The sequence below is a fragment of the Stegastes partitus genome, unplaced genomic scaffold (assembly GCF_000690725.1).
Source record: "Stegastes partitus isolate 25-593 unplaced genomic scaffold, Stegastes_partitus-1.0.2 Scaffold1357, whole genome shotgun sequence".
NCBI lineage: Eukaryota > Metazoa > Chordata > Actinopteri > Pomacentridae > Stegastes > Stegastes partitus.
Genome location: NW_007579088.1, coordinates 84,501 through 101,796, shown reverse-complemented (window position 1 = coordinate 101,796; position 17,296 = coordinate 84,501). Strand labels below are relative to the sequence as shown.

General features: G+C 43.7%; 1 protein-coding gene across 2 annotated transcripts in view; it reads left to right on the top strand.

Moving 5' to 3' along the window:
- The window catches only part of LOC103369979 (filamin-C-like), a 58,806-nt gene that overhangs the window by 13,477 nt on the left and 28,033 nt on the right, over nucleotides 1-17,296 (top strand). For both annotated transcript variants that reach the window (XM_008298855.1, XM_008298854.1), the window contains exons 2-21: nucleotides 308-556; nucleotides 2,603-2,700; nucleotides 6,093-6,243; nucleotides 6,751-6,869; nucleotides 6,949-7,026; nucleotides 7,156-7,321; nucleotides 7,598-7,798; nucleotides 9,038-9,160; nucleotides 12,006-12,143; nucleotides 12,821-12,947; nucleotides 13,216-13,352; nucleotides 14,043-14,236; nucleotides 14,317-14,430; nucleotides 14,511-14,654; nucleotides 15,014-15,137; nucleotides 15,561-15,721; nucleotides 15,801-15,891; nucleotides 16,081-16,250; nucleotides 16,331-16,448; nucleotides 16,711-16,973. In XM_008298855.1, the coding sequence (XP_008297077.1) occupies nucleotides 308-556; nucleotides 2,603-2,700; nucleotides 6,093-6,243; nucleotides 6,751-6,869; nucleotides 6,949-7,026; nucleotides 7,156-7,321; nucleotides 7,598-7,798; nucleotides 9,038-9,160; nucleotides 12,006-12,143; nucleotides 12,821-12,947; nucleotides 13,216-13,352; nucleotides 14,043-14,236; nucleotides 14,317-14,430; nucleotides 14,511-14,654; nucleotides 15,014-15,137; nucleotides 15,561-15,721; nucleotides 15,801-15,891; nucleotides 16,081-16,250; nucleotides 16,331-16,448; nucleotides 16,711-16,973 (2,966 nt within the window). The remainder of the gene's footprint in view (nucleotides 1-307; nucleotides 557-2,602; nucleotides 2,701-6,092; nucleotides 6,244-6,750; nucleotides 6,870-6,948; nucleotides 7,027-7,155; nucleotides 7,322-7,597; nucleotides 7,799-9,037; nucleotides 9,161-12,005; nucleotides 12,144-12,820; nucleotides 12,948-13,215; nucleotides 13,353-14,042; nucleotides 14,237-14,316; nucleotides 14,431-14,510; nucleotides 14,655-15,013; nucleotides 15,138-15,560; nucleotides 15,722-15,800; nucleotides 15,892-16,080; nucleotides 16,251-16,330; nucleotides 16,449-16,710; nucleotides 16,974-17,296) is intronic.

The following is a 17,296-nucleotide window of genomic DNA, read 5'->3' as shown; positions in this document are numbered from 1 at the left end:
CCGTCCTGTTTTCCTTTGATGTCTCGTTTATGTCGCTGTTCTGAGATGATGTTTGAATTTTGTTGGTTTTTATTGTTTAAAAAGAGTCACTGAAAAAATATCAAACAAATAAAAACATGTGAAATATCAGTAAGTAAACAAAACAAAAGCGAATGAATCCATGTTTAGGAGCGGAAACGTGAGCGGCTCGTTAGCGCTGCTGTCCGGACGGTGATCGGCTTTGGTTGGTTAACGAGTCACAACAAACAGAAACTATTGCTTAAAAAGTCAAATCAGAAAGACTGAACTGTGTCTGTTTGTCCTGCAGACTCTAAAGCCATCGTGGACGGGAACCTGAAGCTGATCCTGGGTCTGATCTGGACCCTGATCCTCCACTATTCCATCTCCATGCCCATGTGGGAGGACGAGGACGACGAGGACGCCAAGAAACTGACCCCCAAGCAGCGTCTGCTGGGCTGGATCCAGAACAAGGTGCCCCAGCTGCCCATCACCAACTTCCACCGGGACTGGAGGGACGGCAAGGCGCTGGGAGCTCTGGTGGACAACTGTGCCCCCGGTAGGACCCGGACCTCAGATAGCCGAGGAACTGTGTCGGACACGTACAGAAACACTGGCGGCTTAATTCTAATAATCCTAATCAGTAGTGGAAGCTGAGCTGACTGAAGGAAATTACCTCTAAAATAACAGACGTCAGATAAAACGTTGCTCTGATGTTACAGCAGCTGCTTTATTTATTTATCTCAGTAGGTGGTTGTTGTGTAACTGATCAAAGTAAAACATGAAGTTCATACTGAAGTAATTAGCTGTGTTTGCGTCGTGTTGCCGTTTTAATCAACAGGAAGCTGAAGTTAGAGTCAAAGTTAAAGCATCAGTTCAAGTAAAAGGGTTTTAATTCTGTAAAGCTGATACGAAACAGATTCTTCTCCTAAAGTGACAAACTGATGATTTATTCTCGTATCTTGAAAAGAAAATGGAGACGACGCCACCGTCCAGACTCGTGTTTGGATGTTTGGAGGTTTTTTTCTTGAAGGCTAACGAAGCTGCTTGTTAACGTTTGACCCTAAACCCCCCCCCAGGCAGCTGGGAAAGGGAAAGACAGGAAAGCGTCAAGTAGTGGACACACTCCAGCTCTGTTAGGCTGATTAAAGTCAGGATGAGGATAAACTCGACTCGTGTCCCGACTTAGGAGGACGACGTGTCGGTCCCCACATGGCAGGTAGGACAGACGGGCACACACTCGGTCCAGTCAGCTGATTTAAATCCTCTTATAACGAGCTCAGGACCGACCCGGGAGGCTCCGTGTGCTCCTCATGGCAGCAGAAACATCAGCACTGCTTCGTCTGAAAGGTAAAAAATAAACAGCACAAGGACTAAACCTGCTGATTGGACATTAAACTCTGGAGCTCCTGATTGGACGTTAAACTCTGCAGATTGATGCTTATTGGACGTCCAGGCCTGTTGTTTTTATATCTCAGCGTTAGACCAGGACTCTGGCTGATACTTTTCTTCAGACTAAGATCTTTTACTTCTCATTTTAAAGTCTCGTGTCTGAAACATGAAGACGTTGGAGCTCGTCCATGTTTTCACGTCTTTATTTGGTCATTTTCATCAGATGACTTTTCTGTGATTTCTCCTGATTCTGTTACGTTTTTATTTAACGTCTCCAGAAGCTCTGATGGACGCTGACTTCAGTTTCTAAACTCTTTCTCCTGATGCGTCACATTTACTCGTCTTAATCATGAAATACTTGCAGGTATTTGATATTAAAGACGTTCTCTGTCTGACCAGAACCAGCCGGTACATCTGGAATCTGAACTTTATGACAAACAGCAGCTAAAGTTCAGGAGAGTTTCCATAAAATGATCTTTGACTAACGAGTCCAGTCCAACACAACTGAACCTGCTGCTTTGACGATTTGTAGGAAACTCTTTAATTAATTAGAAATAAAACATACACATGAGCTAAATATACGAACGTCTTCACATTTCACTGAGCTGTTTGTGTTTCCCTCTCAGATTTTAAAGCCTCAAAAAATTATCATAAAATTCTGTTTTCCCTTCATTTGACGATAAAACATTCCATCGTTAGTTTTTAGTTGTTGGATTCAAATGTCAGACGACAATATGAGAAATAAATTCTCATTTTATTTAAGTATAAATGATTGTAACGGTCGTGTGACAAATACTTTACCTTCAGTTCTCCTATAAAACATGCATTTGTTATTAGATTTTATTGTAAAATCTGACAGGAAGTTGGAAAAGCTGCCAAAGTTTTATGGTTTTAAGGAAATAAACGTTAATATTTTATTGTGTTTTCTGGTTTTATTGAGCTGCACTTTGTTTTTTAGTCATATTTAAACCTCCAGGTGAAAGTTTATTAAAAATATGTCATAAATCTTTTCTCTTTAATATTCCTGCTATATCTGCATCTGTTATCCGCTAAAAGATTTCTATTTTTTAACCAGAGGAGTATTTTTTCGGGGCTCCTACTTGAACTAAAACTCATCTTCGGCCTCTTTACCTGCAGGTTTCTGACTTTATTGAACATTCTGGATGTTTCAGGTTTTGGACTCTTTATGTGAATAAACTGTGTGTGTGTTCAGGTCTGTGTCCTGACTGGGAAACATGGGATCCCAGTCAACCGGTGGAGAACGCCAGAGAGGCCATGCAGCAGGCTGACGATTGGCTGGGAGTTCCTCAGGTAAACACACCTGCTCACCTTCAGCGCCGAGCTTCAGCTGCAGGAGTTTGATACGAGTTTATCATCAAATCTGAACACAAAGAACGACTTCTGTTTGACTTTAACGCTGAAGAACTGAACACAGTGAGCTGGTTGTGACTGAAGTCTTTAGTTTTATGACGTCACTTCTTTTGTTTGTTGTAATAAATGTGGAACGATTGAAGTGAACCAAAGAGTCGCTGCAGGTCACGTGTTGGAAACCGTCGCAGCCAGAAGACGTCAGAAGAAATTCTGTTTTCATTTGTGTTTCCTTTACTTTACATTTCGGGGCGACACCTCGGTGCTCTTTATTTATCTATTTATTGTCATTTCTTTTTTAATTTACCGTGCTCGCTCTGTGACTTTACGTCTCCCGGTCCGACTCGGACCCAGTCCGACTCAAACCCGGCCCGACTCGGCCTGCAGACGGAGCTGAAGTCGCTCGTTCACAAACTGAGCGAGTTGCGTCCGTCTCAGGAGTTTTCAACCTGCCACAGATGCTGAAAGAAAACCTTTAAAGGGAAGAACATGACCGGGACGGCTTGTTCGCTATCTGCAGACTATGAGACAGACCTGAAGCTTGAGCTGAAGAGTCTCGACAAGAGTTCATGTCTGCCCATAAAACAGAGACTGAACAGCTTCAGTTTGCTTTTGAATCAGCGTTTGGTTGTTAAAACTCCCAGAAACTCGCCGTCGGTGTTGTTTGACTTGCTGGAGAGTGTGAGGATGATGCAGGTGTCTCTGAGTAGTGCTGTGTCCTGTAACAGCAGCTCCAGGCCTCCACTCGTGTTAAATGGCGTCTTGGTCTATTTCCAGCCTGCAGCGAGACGAGCAGCGGTTCAAATTAGCAGCAGCGACGCCGTCAGCTCGTTAGTCAGGAAGCCAGAGTTTCTTAAAAGCTGTCGTTAGCAGTCGGTTTAAACCGTCGGATTAAAGTAAACCAGACCCTCTGATCTGGTTTATCATCTACAACAGCTTCAGTGTCATGAAGCTGTGCAAAAAGCTATCTTCATGCTTTGAATGTTTCTAAGTGAGAGAGTTTATATAAAACATGTTCTGGTGTTTCCTCCTCATCAGGCCTGCAGCTCAGATTCTCCATATTTGAAATAAATAACGTTTTCCTGCAGAAACAAGTCATCGCTTCACCAGAGTTTATTTAAATCTAACAGAAGGTTTGTCCAGGTAGTTTTCTTAAATTGCATCTCATTGCATTTCCCAGCGATGAGCGGCTGAATGTAAATGAAAGTCCTTCACAGATTGGAGCTAATTACAAACAGAGGAATCGTTTAGATGTGATCGACTGCTTTTGCACTTTTCATATTATGGTTCAATGTTTTGTTTTTATTACTGATGAACGATATTAACACTTCTGGCCGATACTGACATCCGATATGAACATTTCTGATATCGCCGATAACTGATGTCAGAGATGTCGATATTCTATTTTTGTTCACATCGAAAACTGAGCATCAGTCAGCGCTGTGAGAAAACTATTCAACAGAAGCCCAGATTAGACCACGTGCTCGTCTTTACTACGTAACAAGTAAACTAAGTAAATAAAACATATTTTCCGATATATGGGAAAAAACACTGATATCGACCGATATCGATGTGGACGCCGATATATCGTCCATCCCTCATTCTAACATTACCTTATTTTCAGCCGAATGTTTTTTTCTTATTTTTTTATTGAATTGTTTTAATGCCTCCGGAGCACCAACTTACATCAACACAATGACATAAAGCTGCTCTTTAAACAAATAAAGTATTAGAGTCACTGAATATCTGCTTGTTGTGTTTAACTGTTAGAGATAAACCAGGTCAGCAAAGCATCGTGTCAGAATAGTTTCCTGAAGAGTCTTTCTCCTGAGCAGCTGTTTCACATTTCACAAACCCTTCATGTGATTTCACAACCGTTTCCTTCGTTATTTGTCTCCTTTGGAAGCAGCTTTCTCTTCGGTTTGTCTTGTGTTGAAGGTTTTGGACTCGACGTGGAGTCTGACGTCAGCTTGCTCCGGCTGTTTGATCGTTAGAGGTTCTAATGAGGTCGTCTGACGGGTTTCTGCCAGAAAATCACTTTTCTAGCCAGCGCTCTGGTTCCTGCTGCTCAGAATCATCTGCAGCTGCAAATGTATTTATCTCAGCATTTACAGGTGACGCTTAATCAACACCAACATGCTCAGGAGGTCGTTAGCCCGTTAGCGTAGTAGCTAACGTACATCCACAGACTTAAAATCATAAAAACGGGTAAACTGCTTCACACGGACCGAAGTGTTTTAAAGTTCTTTGTTTGAACGACATTAAACTTTTTGACAAAATCCCACAGACGGAACAAAACTGTTCAAACTACATAAATCACATCTGAACGGTGATAATGCTGCAAAACATGATGAGTGTGTTTAATGTGGAAACTCCAGTCTGGAATCAGCTTGTTGTGCAACAGCTGGAGTCTGATTTAGAACCTCTTTAACATCACAGAACAAGTAATTAACCAGCTAATCAATAAATCACTGGATGTGTTTATAATCAGCTGTTATGACAACCCATTGATCATTTCTGAAGCAGGAATAGAGAAAAAAAAGAACTTTTTCAGATTTCAGGCTCTTAAATGTGCAGATTTTATGCTTTTCTCTGTTTTTTTTTAATGTGTGGTTGAAAGAAACAAGTTTGTAGATTCTCAGGAATCCGAGATGCTTCCTCGGTTCTAACCAAACAGTGGAGCTCCACGTCTTTATTCTAACCTCCAGCTCAAGGTGTGAACGGTGGTGAAGCTGCCTCAGGATGGATGTCAGGACTGCATTATGAGTACCTGATAGGTGGTGTCGTCGATGCCCTCTTCTGTCTTCAGACTGTTGTTCCAGTTGAACATGTGTCTTCCTTTATTCCCCTTTCAAACCAACAATCTTCTGTCTAGAATGATTGTTGACACCACCTAGAACACCTCTAGGATGAAGGTGAAGCTTCTTCAAAAACAAAACAAAAAAAATGCTTTAAAAAACATTCAGCATTCATCAGGTGGTTTTACAGACCAAACTTTTTATCACTTATTCTTATAAATCATCTTAAAAGCTGAATTTGAATCTAAAACTATGCAACGACAGTTAAAGTGGCCGACAAGTCACGCAACAGTCGTCCGTCTTCTACAGATTACATGTAAAGAGAAACTTATAGACGCAACAGAAAACGTAGTAAAGAACAAACTGTCAGTTAATGAAACGTATATATTACGTCTGTCTGCTGCAACCTTTGCTGTCGGTCAGTACGACTGTCAGCAGGAAGTTCTCATCTGTGAACATAAAACTCTGCATCGTCTGCGTATATGAGCATTCAGCCGTCACCTGTTCACCGTCTGTTGTCCTGGTTTTCTTCTTCAGGTGATCGCTCCGGAGGAAATCGTTGATCCCAACGTGGACGAGCACTCGGTCATGACCTACCTGTCTCAGTTCCCCAAAGCCAAGCTGAAGCCCGGTGCCCCCCTGAGGGCCAAGACGCTTCACCCGAAGAGGGCCAAAGCCTACGGACCAGGTGAAGCGGACCACCGGGACCAAAGTCCATTGAAAAACTCACCATTTTTAATCCTTTTAATTTGCTTTAACTCTCAGATGAGCAGATCGCTCAATCAGCAAGTTATTTAGGGACATTTTCAGCGAACAATAAATAGTTTGTGTCCCTTTAATCAGAGTCACCTGGTTCTAGGGAGTCGTGACAAGTATCTATATTTCACTACTTCAGTTGTTTTATAAACCTTATAACTGATTATTTGTTGATTTACTGATAGTGAAAATATCTGTTAGTTGTAGTTCAACTTATTTTGAACTTATAGTGAAATAAGTCGGGTTTTCTGGACAGTTCGTTGTTGTTTTGAAATAAATCAGGAAAAAAAATGAGCACATTAAATCCAGAAACAGTGAAATTATGTCAAACGTGCAGATGAAATATTTCAGACGTAGAGTTTAATGATGCAGTTAGAACGCCTTGTAAAACCTCCCTGTATAACGACATAAATAACGTTCTTGTCATTGGTCCTGTCAGGTATCGAGCCTCGAGGTAACATGGTTCTGAAGCCAGCAGAGTTCCTGGTGGAGACGGTGGAGGCTGGACTCGGGGAGGTTCTGGTTTACGTGGAGGATCCAGAAGGACACACAGAGGAGGTGGGAACTCACATTTACTTTAACGCATTAAAGTAGAGAACAGCTGAAACTCATGGTGAATTCTTTGTGTGTCCGTCAGGCCCGAGTGATCCCCAATAATGACAAAAACCGGACCTACTGCGTGGTCTACCTGCCCAAAGTGGAGGGGCTTCATAAGGTCAGGAACACTCACCTGGACAACAACCAGCCTGCGCTGTGTTGGTTCTGATGGGTCTCGGTTCCTCTGGGGTCTAAATGTTTTGAGTCTTTAGACCCTGACGGGCCTTTGTGGTTCTGTTCCCTCCAGGTCAAGGTGCTGTTTGCTGGGCAGGACATTGACAGGAGTCCCTTCATGGTGAATGTTTCGAAGGCAATCACAGGCGACCCGAGCAGAGTTCAGGCCCGCGGGCCGGGACTGCAGTCGATGGGGAACGTAGCCAACAAACCTACATACTTTGATATTTATATTGCAGGTAACTCAAATCATCACTGTGCTGTTTTAGTAATCACATCGGAAAACTGTCAGAGTTTGAGTAAATCAGCTTTACAACAGATGAAGGAAACAAAAAACGTTTATTTTCTTCAGTTACAAGATGTTTATGATTAAAAGTAAAGACTGTAAAGACTATAAACGATCTCTCTCTTGGTCTCCACAGCAGCTAGATTTCGTTTTTCCGGTACTTTTCCAGTAACACTCACATTCCTCCTCCGTTGTCTAAAGGTCTTGTTGTCCTCTGTCTGTCCACCAGGGGCGGGTACTGGAGACGTGGGCGTCATCATTGTGGACTCGAATGGTCGGAGGGATACAGTGGAGATTGTCTTGGAGAACAAAGGCGACAGTATATTTCGGTGCACCTATGCTCCCGTCCTGGAAGGGCCACACACCATCTACGTGACCTTTGCTGGGCAGCAGATTCCCAGAAGCCCTTTCACCGTCCACATCTCGGAGGGTAGGTTTAGTTACAGCTCTGGTTTTGTATTTTCTTCTCAGTGTTCTCTGTATTTCATGTCAAAGTCTGAATTTTCTCTTACGAGCTGTCATGAAATGTCCTGAGTTCTTCTGAAACGTGCGGATGTTTTATTTTCATTCAGTCCATCATTTAATATGATTTAATATGATTTAATATGATCCACTAACGTGTTGACCCTCCCTCTTACTGTCACCCATCCACAGCACTGATTTCTAATCGAAGTGAGAATCACTTTGATCTTTGATGGTCAGACCAATTTCAGAATTAGACTTTTTTATGACATTTTGAAGCTGCAGACCCAAAACTAACCTGTCGTTTGCTTGGGACCTCTTTTGGGACATTGTCCCACAGGACTTGGATTTGACCCTGGACTGACGATGGGATTTAAATCATTCTGGCTTGACAGTAAATTTGACTTTGGACCTGTTGGAGTTCTGTCTTAATTTAGAACCTGACTTAGGGGTTGCCCTTGATTTAGGGCCATGAGTTGGGACATACTCCCTTGACTTGTGACTGGACCTTGAACTAGCCTGTCTTTGACTTTGGATCTCATATGTGATGTTTTCTGACGGGATTTGACTTGTCTTGGGACTTGCTGTTTTGACATGTGAACTTTGAGTTTGCCCCAAATCCCCCTTGATTTAGGATATGACAGGAAACTTTGATGATCTGGGACCCTTGGATCTGACCCAGGATTTAGTTTAGGACTACCTTCACATAATCCTGGGGTTCTGTCTTATCTTTCTGTAGAACTTAACTTACTTAAATTACTTTGATTTAGGGCCATGAGTGGGGACATACTCCCTTGATCTATGACTAGACCAAGAACTAGACTGTGACTTTGGACCTCATGTGATGTTTTCTGACATGACTTGTCTTGGGTCTTGTTGTTTTGCCCAAAATTCCCCTTGATTTAGGATATGACAGGAAACTTTGTTGATGTTAGACCCTTGGACCTGTCCCAGAATTTGGGACTACCTTGACTTGATTTTAAGTTGACATTAATTTGAAACCTTTCTATTATTGTTCAAGGACTTGATTTTGGACTTGCCTGTCTCATGTGATTTGACTGAAGCTTTAGCACCTTGAGACAAACTTTACTTCTATGACTCTGGTTTGTCCCACCTGTTTGGTGGTCCTGTCGTCCATCAGTCTGGAGGTCTCTGTCGTCCCTCTGCCGTTGTACAATTGTGTCATCACTGTTGTTCCCTCCCTCAGTTTCGCAGAGCGGCCCTCCGCCTGGGTCTCCGGTGCAGGTTGTACCTCAGTCCACTCGCACCCCACCCTCAGACAAGACCAGGAGAGCCCCCCCTCCTACACCGCCCAAACCCAGGCGACCAAGTTAGTACAGGCCCGGGTCTGGGGTGTGACTGGAGCCTGCCTGCGCTAGCCTGGTCTTTTCTACCTGAACTCAAACCATTCCTACCTCGGCCCCTCTGGACGGGGTTTCCCGGCTTTACAGCATGAGCCAGTGCCTGCTTCGTCCTGAGCAGCTTTTCCCTTTTCTACCACTCAGACTCAGCGTGAATGTGGATGTGTTGAGACCTTTCTGGATGTCGTCAGGATAAAAGATCAACAAGTATTTTAATCACAACCAAAAGCTGTTTTTTTTTTTTTTTCATGTACTTCTGCAGAAATTCCAGCTTAAATTATTCACATGTGGGTGAGTTTTGGAGGCCTGGAGCATGTTATCACAAATGTTCCTGTCCTGGGACCCCTTTTGTAAGGTCTAGCAGTTTCTTATTTGAGTGCTGTGTGAATCTTGGTAAAGCTACTTGTATACCATACCAAAAAAACTCCCCATCTAGCAAAATACAGTGGCACTTTGTAAGCTATGCTACGTAGCTAAGGTCTTCTTTGATAGTTTATTACTTCTCCTGCTAAGAGTGACAAGCTGTGACAACAAAATAAATCCATTCAATCAAGTTTTTATTCAAAATCTAGCCAATAAACATCAATATATCAGCCCACATTGACATTCATTATCAGGGTTTTTTTGTGTTTTTTTTGGTTTGAATTATCATCCAGAGGGGCTTTGTATGTGTGGCTGGTCATTTCATGTCCACATCTGGAAGCAGCTCCAGCTTTAGTTTGGTTTAGATTGATTTATCCAACACGTTTGCAGCTACACAACATGTTCAAGACTGGAAAACTAAACGGGCAACGTGAGGCCCATATCAGCCCAGGTTCACCTGCTGTCTTCTGTGGAGTTTAGTTACTTCCAAACCCAGACTTGAGTACAGAGTTTGACTGAGGTTCCCTACTGAGGCAACTAAATAAAAATATGGGTCCACTGGATTAATTCCACACTTTGAATAACAACTAATGAGTGAACATAACAATGTTAATATAACCTGCAAACTTAACACCTTTAAAATAACGTCGGACTACAGTTCACTCTACATAATTACAGTCCATGGAAGAGTTAGGCGCCTGAGTGGCCATCTTCATACTCTTCTTCCTCATCACCTTTACTGTCTGCTCCACCTCCCTCTTCATCCTCACCATCAGTAAACCTTCCTCCTGCAGCACTTTGTTTTCTGATGTTCCCTGTTGGCAGGACGTGAACTTACTCGGTATGAGAAGGTATGAAAACCTCTTTGTGTCTAAACTCTCAGCTCCCATGTTTTCATCCTGCAGCTCTGAACTCTTTGGTGTCATCTCGTCTTCATCTTCGCTGCTTTTCCCTTTTCAGCTTCAGCTTCTCTCAGCGCTGATCCGCTGACTAACAGAGAAAATCCTGCAGCTCTGTGTGTGGTGGTGTCCATGTGTGTTGTTGGAGAAGATTAGCTATCTGAGCTAAAACGTTAACAGTGTTGTTATACTTGTACACACTAGTTCATAATTCAGAGGAACACATTAGAGATGAATGTGCACAGACTGGTTGGAGAGCAAATAGTGCTTATTCAGGACCATTCATGGTGATGCTAAGTGCTTTAGTGGAAGCAACTGGACCAGTTTGGGTGCTTAAAGGTGTTTGAGCTCTCATCCAAGAGGCTTCCTCAGGTCTGGACAAACTTTGAATATTTTTAGCATCTTGTTGTCATTTAGGACCAATTTTGAATAATTTTGGGCACATTATCAGCCATTTAGGACACTTTGAGTCATTTTGAACTTATTTTTGTTATTTAGGACAGATGTTGATTCGTGTAGACAGACAAGGTATTTATTTTCACTCCCAACTTACATGAATCAAGACTCATAAATGACCTGAAACTGACTTGAATCACAGTTTGTCAACAAACTAAAACTCAAAACTCAAGGCTCATCAGTGACCTAAACCTCCTTCTGTAGGCGATTCAGATCCTAAAGAGCTTCCAGGTGGCATTTAGACCATTTTTGAGGTTGCTGAGGAGCTTGAAGGAAACTTTTAGGAGGTTTCTGGGATCCTGCTTGAACTTGAAGGTCTTTTAGAAGGCTCTTGAGGTAACTGAAAAAGTTGGAAAAGTCTTTTATTAGGTTTTAGAGGTCATGAAGGAGACCTCGTGTCTTACAGAAGGTTTCAGGGGTGTTGAACAGGTTGAAGGAGATTTTAGAGGTCCTTGATGAGGTTGCATCTTGAAATATATTTGGCCTCTGCAGAAGAAGAAGCCTCTGCAGGTGTTTAGGTTTCTGTAAGTCTTGTTGAAGTTCCAGATCTCCTTGAGGGAATTCAGAGCCTCAGAAGTTCCAGTGGTCCTTCTTTAACTGCATTTTAGAGGTCTCGAGAAGGTGTTATTGGTACTCTGATCTTTTACAGACGTCTTTAAGAAGACTGTGCAAATCTTTAAGGGCTCAGAGATCTTGTTGAAGTTCCAGAGGTTCTTGAGGAGGTCTTTATCTTACAAGGCTCGGGTTGTTTACGAGCCTTGATTTGTTCAGGTCATTGATGAGCCTTGATTGGATGAAGGTCCTCTTGGATGGAGGTGAAACATCCAGTAAACCTTCTACTAAAGCACACAAATCAGCAACTGCCCAGCAGAACTGAAGAACTATTTTTCTACCAGGTTCACTTCTAATTAAGATCTTTTTTTAGCTGAAAACAGAAGTCAGACCAGTGAGAGTTGAGTGGAAAGTCACCGGCGGGCGAGTCTTTAATGGTGTCTTCTTAGGAAAGAGGAGAACAGGACTGTTAGTTTCACTTTCACTTTAACGTTGTCTCCCAGTCTAACATTATCCCACATCTCCGTCTGATTGGTCCAACCAGCCTGTAACCCGAACGCCTGCCGGGCATCGGGTCGAGGTCTGCAGCCGAAGGGCGTCCGGGTGAAGGAGGTGGCAGACTTTAAAGTTTACACCAAAGGAGCCGGCAGTGGAGAACTCAAAGTCACCGTGAAGGGACCAAGTAAGGCCCTGAAACCAGAACTGCATTTAGAAGACGAGTTTCACTTCATTGTACACGAAACTGAGTCTGTTTGTGATTTTTGACCTTATAATTACACAAACATGCATTTTATTAAATTATCTGTAAAGGCTAAAACATCTTAATCTGAGCAATAACAAAGTCACTTATTTATATTCAGAGCTTTAACCTCATATTTTATTCTAATTGATGAAACTGACTTTCGGTATTTGATAATTATTCATTTATAACCTATTAAAAACAGTTTAATTACTTAAAATACACGAGTCTATCCGTTAATGGATGAAACATTGGTAGGTACCACTGAATTGAACCCCTAATTGAACTTTTTTGTTTCATTCTAGTGAGTGCAGTTCACTTTAACTGTCACTGTAGTCGTCCTTATACAAGGCATTAATGTCACCTGACAGGATTCAGCTACAGCAGGATTGTCTAAGTCCAAATATTTTGTTATTAAAATTAAAATAGTTTCAATTAATTGCTGAGAAATTGATGGTTGCATCATTGGTTTTAAATTTCTTTGACTACATTTGGTCACAATTATTTTAACAAAAATGAATGTTTATTTTCGGTAACTTTTAGTGAATTTCTATTTGAATTGCAGCTGTTGTAACTTCTGGTTTGTTGCGGTATTGATTGTGGGTGATGTTTTATTCCAGAGGGCCTGGAGGAGCCGGTGAAGGTGCTGGAGATGGAAAACGGTGTGTATGAGTGTAATTATTACCCCATCATGACAGGAAAGTACATCGTCACCATCACCTGGGGAGGAAACAGCATCCCACGCAGGTGAGATCCACGGACCGTTGAAGTTTATTTTAGTTCATATAGAAGATGTGCGTTACAGTGATTGTGCTACGGGTGCATTTTAAAGTGTGTAACATTACATTTCACCCACATTTGTGTAATAAAGTGCCACCATGTAAATGCAGAATTCTAGAGGACCCAGGATTGAACCCTGAGGTACTCCAGGCTCACATTTATGTAGAAAAAGTGTCTTGTTTTTCTGGAATAATGATAAAAACCAGACTTACTGTGTGTATTCGTGTATTTTCAGCCCATTTGAGGTGCTTGTGAGCGAGGAGGCGGGGCCTCAGAAGGTCAGGGCCTGGGGTCCGGGTCTGGAGACTGGAATGGTCGGGAAGAGCGCCGACTTTGTGGTGGAGGCCATCGGCACCGAAGTGGGAACTCTCGGTACATCACAAGAACACAACAGTTGGTCTCAAACCCAAAGAAGCATTCAGTGGCTCACCAACTAGAGGCCTGAAATTAACTGTATTAATGCAGCACTTTTCAAATTACTATTACAGGAAATACAGAGAACCTTTGAAACAAATGGATCTACTCAGTGTACAGAGTACAACCAAAATAACCGAAAACAAAGAAAGCAAAAGGGTTTTAGGTTCCTTTTTAAAGTTTGGATTGATTTAGATTCTCTGAAAAAATGCCAGAGGTCAAGTCAAGGAGCTGCTTTAACTTTTGTTTACCTGAAGATCCTCCCATGAAAACTCTGAAAATCAATAATCCTAACAGAGACGGCAAGCCAGTAGAAGGTGGCTAAAACTAAGTTGGGTAAAAAGCCTTGTGGCAGAGTTTGGCCAGAGATCTCTCACAGAATGTAGTTGCTGCAAATATTTGCAAATTTCAAATGAGACGTATAGAATGAAGTGATTTTACCGGAACATCACGATTTTGAGCCTAGATTTGGTCATTTTTCATGGACCATCTGAAAAGTTCAAAATCTGACGGTTTTTTTTTTTGTTTTTACAGTTTCTGGCTGATAAATTAGTTCATTTAGATTTTTTTAAAATGAAAAAATAACGTTTTAAACCCGCTGATGGCTTTTAGGGTTCCGAGGTTGACTCTTTTGGTGTTTGTCTTCAGGCTTCTCCATCGAGGGTCCGTCTCAGGCTAAGATCGAGTGTGACGATAAAGGCGACGGATCGTGTGATGTTCGCTACTGGCCGACCGAGCCGGGCGACTACGCCGTCCACGTCATATGTGACGACGAGGACATCAAGGACAGTCCCTTCATGGCTCACATCCTCCCTGCTGCCAACGACGTCTTCCCTGAGAAGGTGGGACCAGAACCGGCTGACTTTAAAGTGATTTCTCTGGTGGCGTACTGCTAAACGTGTTAAATGTTCGGTGTCCTCAGGTGAAATGTTTCGGTCCTGGTCTGGAGCCTCTCGGCTGCATCGTCAACAAACCCGCCGAGTTCACCATCGACACCCACGGAGCCGGCAGAGGGGAGCTGAAGCTCTACGCTCAGGTCAGAACCAAATAACATAACTCACCGTCCATCTTTGTTGTTTCTGAAACCCCTCCTGTGACATGATGTCTGTGTTTCAGGACGCAGAAGGTTTCCCCATCGACATCCAGATCACCGATAACGGAGACAGCACCTTCTTCTGCGTTTACATTCCCACCAAACCCATCAAACACACCATCATCATCACCTGGGGCGAAGTCAACGTGCCCAACAGCCCCTTCAGGGTAAAACCAACACCAGTCCACCACACGTTTACCCTTCAGAGCAGCAGTAGCCCCGTTAGCAGAGCGTGGACCGCTACATGTCTAGTATCTGTACCTCCCAACTGGTCCAAAAAGCCCAAATTGTTGAAGACAAACGGAAACTGTTGTTGTTTTTCCTCTCAGATATGTAAAGTTATACCACCGTTATCCTCAGCAGAAAGCTCCTGAAAGCCACTAAATGGATTTTGTTGTTCCCAGCTGCTACCAAAGTCTATCAGAGTCTTAGTTTCATTACCTTCATTTTTTGTCCATCTCCCAGTAGAGGTTTGATCCCAGGTCTAGTTCAGATGATTGTTGATGACCGAGATGTTGTTGATCAGGTGACCATCGGAGAAGGAAGCCATCCAGAGAACGTAAAGGTTTACGGTCCAGGCGTGGAAAAAACGGGCCTGAAGGCCAACGAGCCGACGTACTTCACTGTGGACTGCAGCGACGCCGGACAAGGTGAGACGGCTCGACAACTACACCTGCTTTGTGTCTTTTATCCTGGTTTCACCAAAGTCCACCGAGTCCAGGACGTCGGAGTGTCTCTGTTTTAATCTGCACTTAAATGAGGGAACACCAAACTTCAACTGATTAGCTGTCAACAAATAAATTAGTCACAAACTACTTTAAGATCAGTTTGAGTGAGTTTTTAATGAAAACAGTCTAAATCACCAGATTAATCAACAATGAAAATAACTGACATAGTCGTCAAACCAAACTCCATTCAAAAAAGTTCCAATTTAAGGCCTGGCAGAGAACATTTAGGAATGAATCCTGGACTTTTAGCTCTGATTTGGTCGCCTCCAGCAGATTTAGAATCAGAATGAATTTCTTTCACCTGTCGGACCTGAGCTAACGCCGCTCACCTGTCTGTGGCTGCAGGTGACGTCAGCATGGGCATCAAGTGCGCTCCAGGTGTGGTCGGCCCCGCAGAGGCCGACATCGACTTTGACATCATCAAGAACGACAACGACACGTTCACGGTGAAGTACACGCCCCCCGGGCCAGGCCAGTACACCATCATGGTTCTGTTCGGAGACCAGGTGAGGCAGCCGACAGGTGAGTCACTGCTGCAGACGCACAACGTTCAAACTGGGCCTCACGCTCACCTGTCACCTGCAGGAGATTCCCATCAGCCCCTTCAGGATCAAGGTGGAGCCTTCGCACGATGCCAACAAAGTCCGAGCAGACGGACCCGGACTGAACCGGACAGGTGAGGTTCTAGTGACGCACAACTCAGAGTCTTCAAAGCACCATAAAGAGACAAAAAGCTACCGCAAAGAATCGTAAAATGTCCACAGAAAGACGCTAAATGAGACAAAGAGACACAAAACTGTGACTAAAGACACAAACGAACCTACAGTGACGTGTCCGTATGCGTTGTGTGTCCTTACCTGTGCAGGTGTGGAGGTGGGGAAGCCGACCCACTTCACCATCTACACCAAGGGAGCAGGAAAAGCCAAACCCGAGGTCCACTTCACCGGAGCAGCAAAAGGCGACGCCGTCCGAGACTTCGAGATCATCGACAACCACGACTACTCGTACACGGTCCGGTACACGGCTGTGCAGCAGGTAACAGCACACCTGGGCAGGTGAGGGGGCGGGGCCTGGGCGGGGCCTGGGCGGGGCTAACCAGTGTGTGTCTGTCTCAGGGCAACATGTCCGTCACCGTGTGTCACGGAGGAGATCCCATCCCAAAGAGTCCGTTCAGCATCAGCGTGGCGCCTCCTCTGGACCTGAGCCGGGTCAAGGTCCAGAACCTCAACAACAGTAAGTTCTGGTGCTGGTTCTGGTTCTGGTGCTGAATGCTTCAGTTTACAGATACGGCACCGAAACAGTTCGGGAGGAAAACAGTCTGGCAGCAGGAGTGTAAAACATAGAGGAAAAAAATTATTTATTTTCCAAAACTAAAACATCGATGTGGTGAAACAACGTGAACTCAGAAACCATCACATGTATCAGGTTTATGTTTGTGTGTGTTTCATCTCGATGAAAACCTTCCTAACAGACTAACTTCCTGTTTGTCTCTCAGAGGTGGACGTCGGGAAGGACCAGGAGTTCTCCGTCTGCACCCGCGGCGCTGGCGGTCAGAACAAGCTGGACGTGAAGATCACCTCGCCGTCACGTCGACCAATCCCCTGCAAGCTGGAGTCGGGCTCCGCCAACGAGCTTCACTCGGTGAAGTACATCCCCCCCGAGGAGGGAACGTACCGGGTCGACGTCAGCTACGACGGGAACCCGGTTCCTGGGAGTCCGTTCAGCGTGGAGGGAGTGATGCCGCCCGACCCGTCCAAGGTCAGAGGCTGTCGGGTTGATGTCGAGGTTCAGTCGAGGCTTCCAGAACAAGAGACGTATTTCATAGTTTTCATATGTTCTTCACAACTACACTAAAAACTGAAGTTCATCTAAAAATCCTTTAACCTTCTGAACTCAAGATGTTTGTTGGCTTCTGTCACATTTTCAGTTAATGTAGTTTTGAGTCACTTTGGATTGTTCCTGTTGGGACGGTGTCGGTACAGTTTGGACAAATGGTGAATTATTTTGGATGGATTTAAAGGCGTTGTGAACGAGTTCCAAGTCCTTTTGGGAGGTTTCTGACATTCTAGTCAGTTGGATAA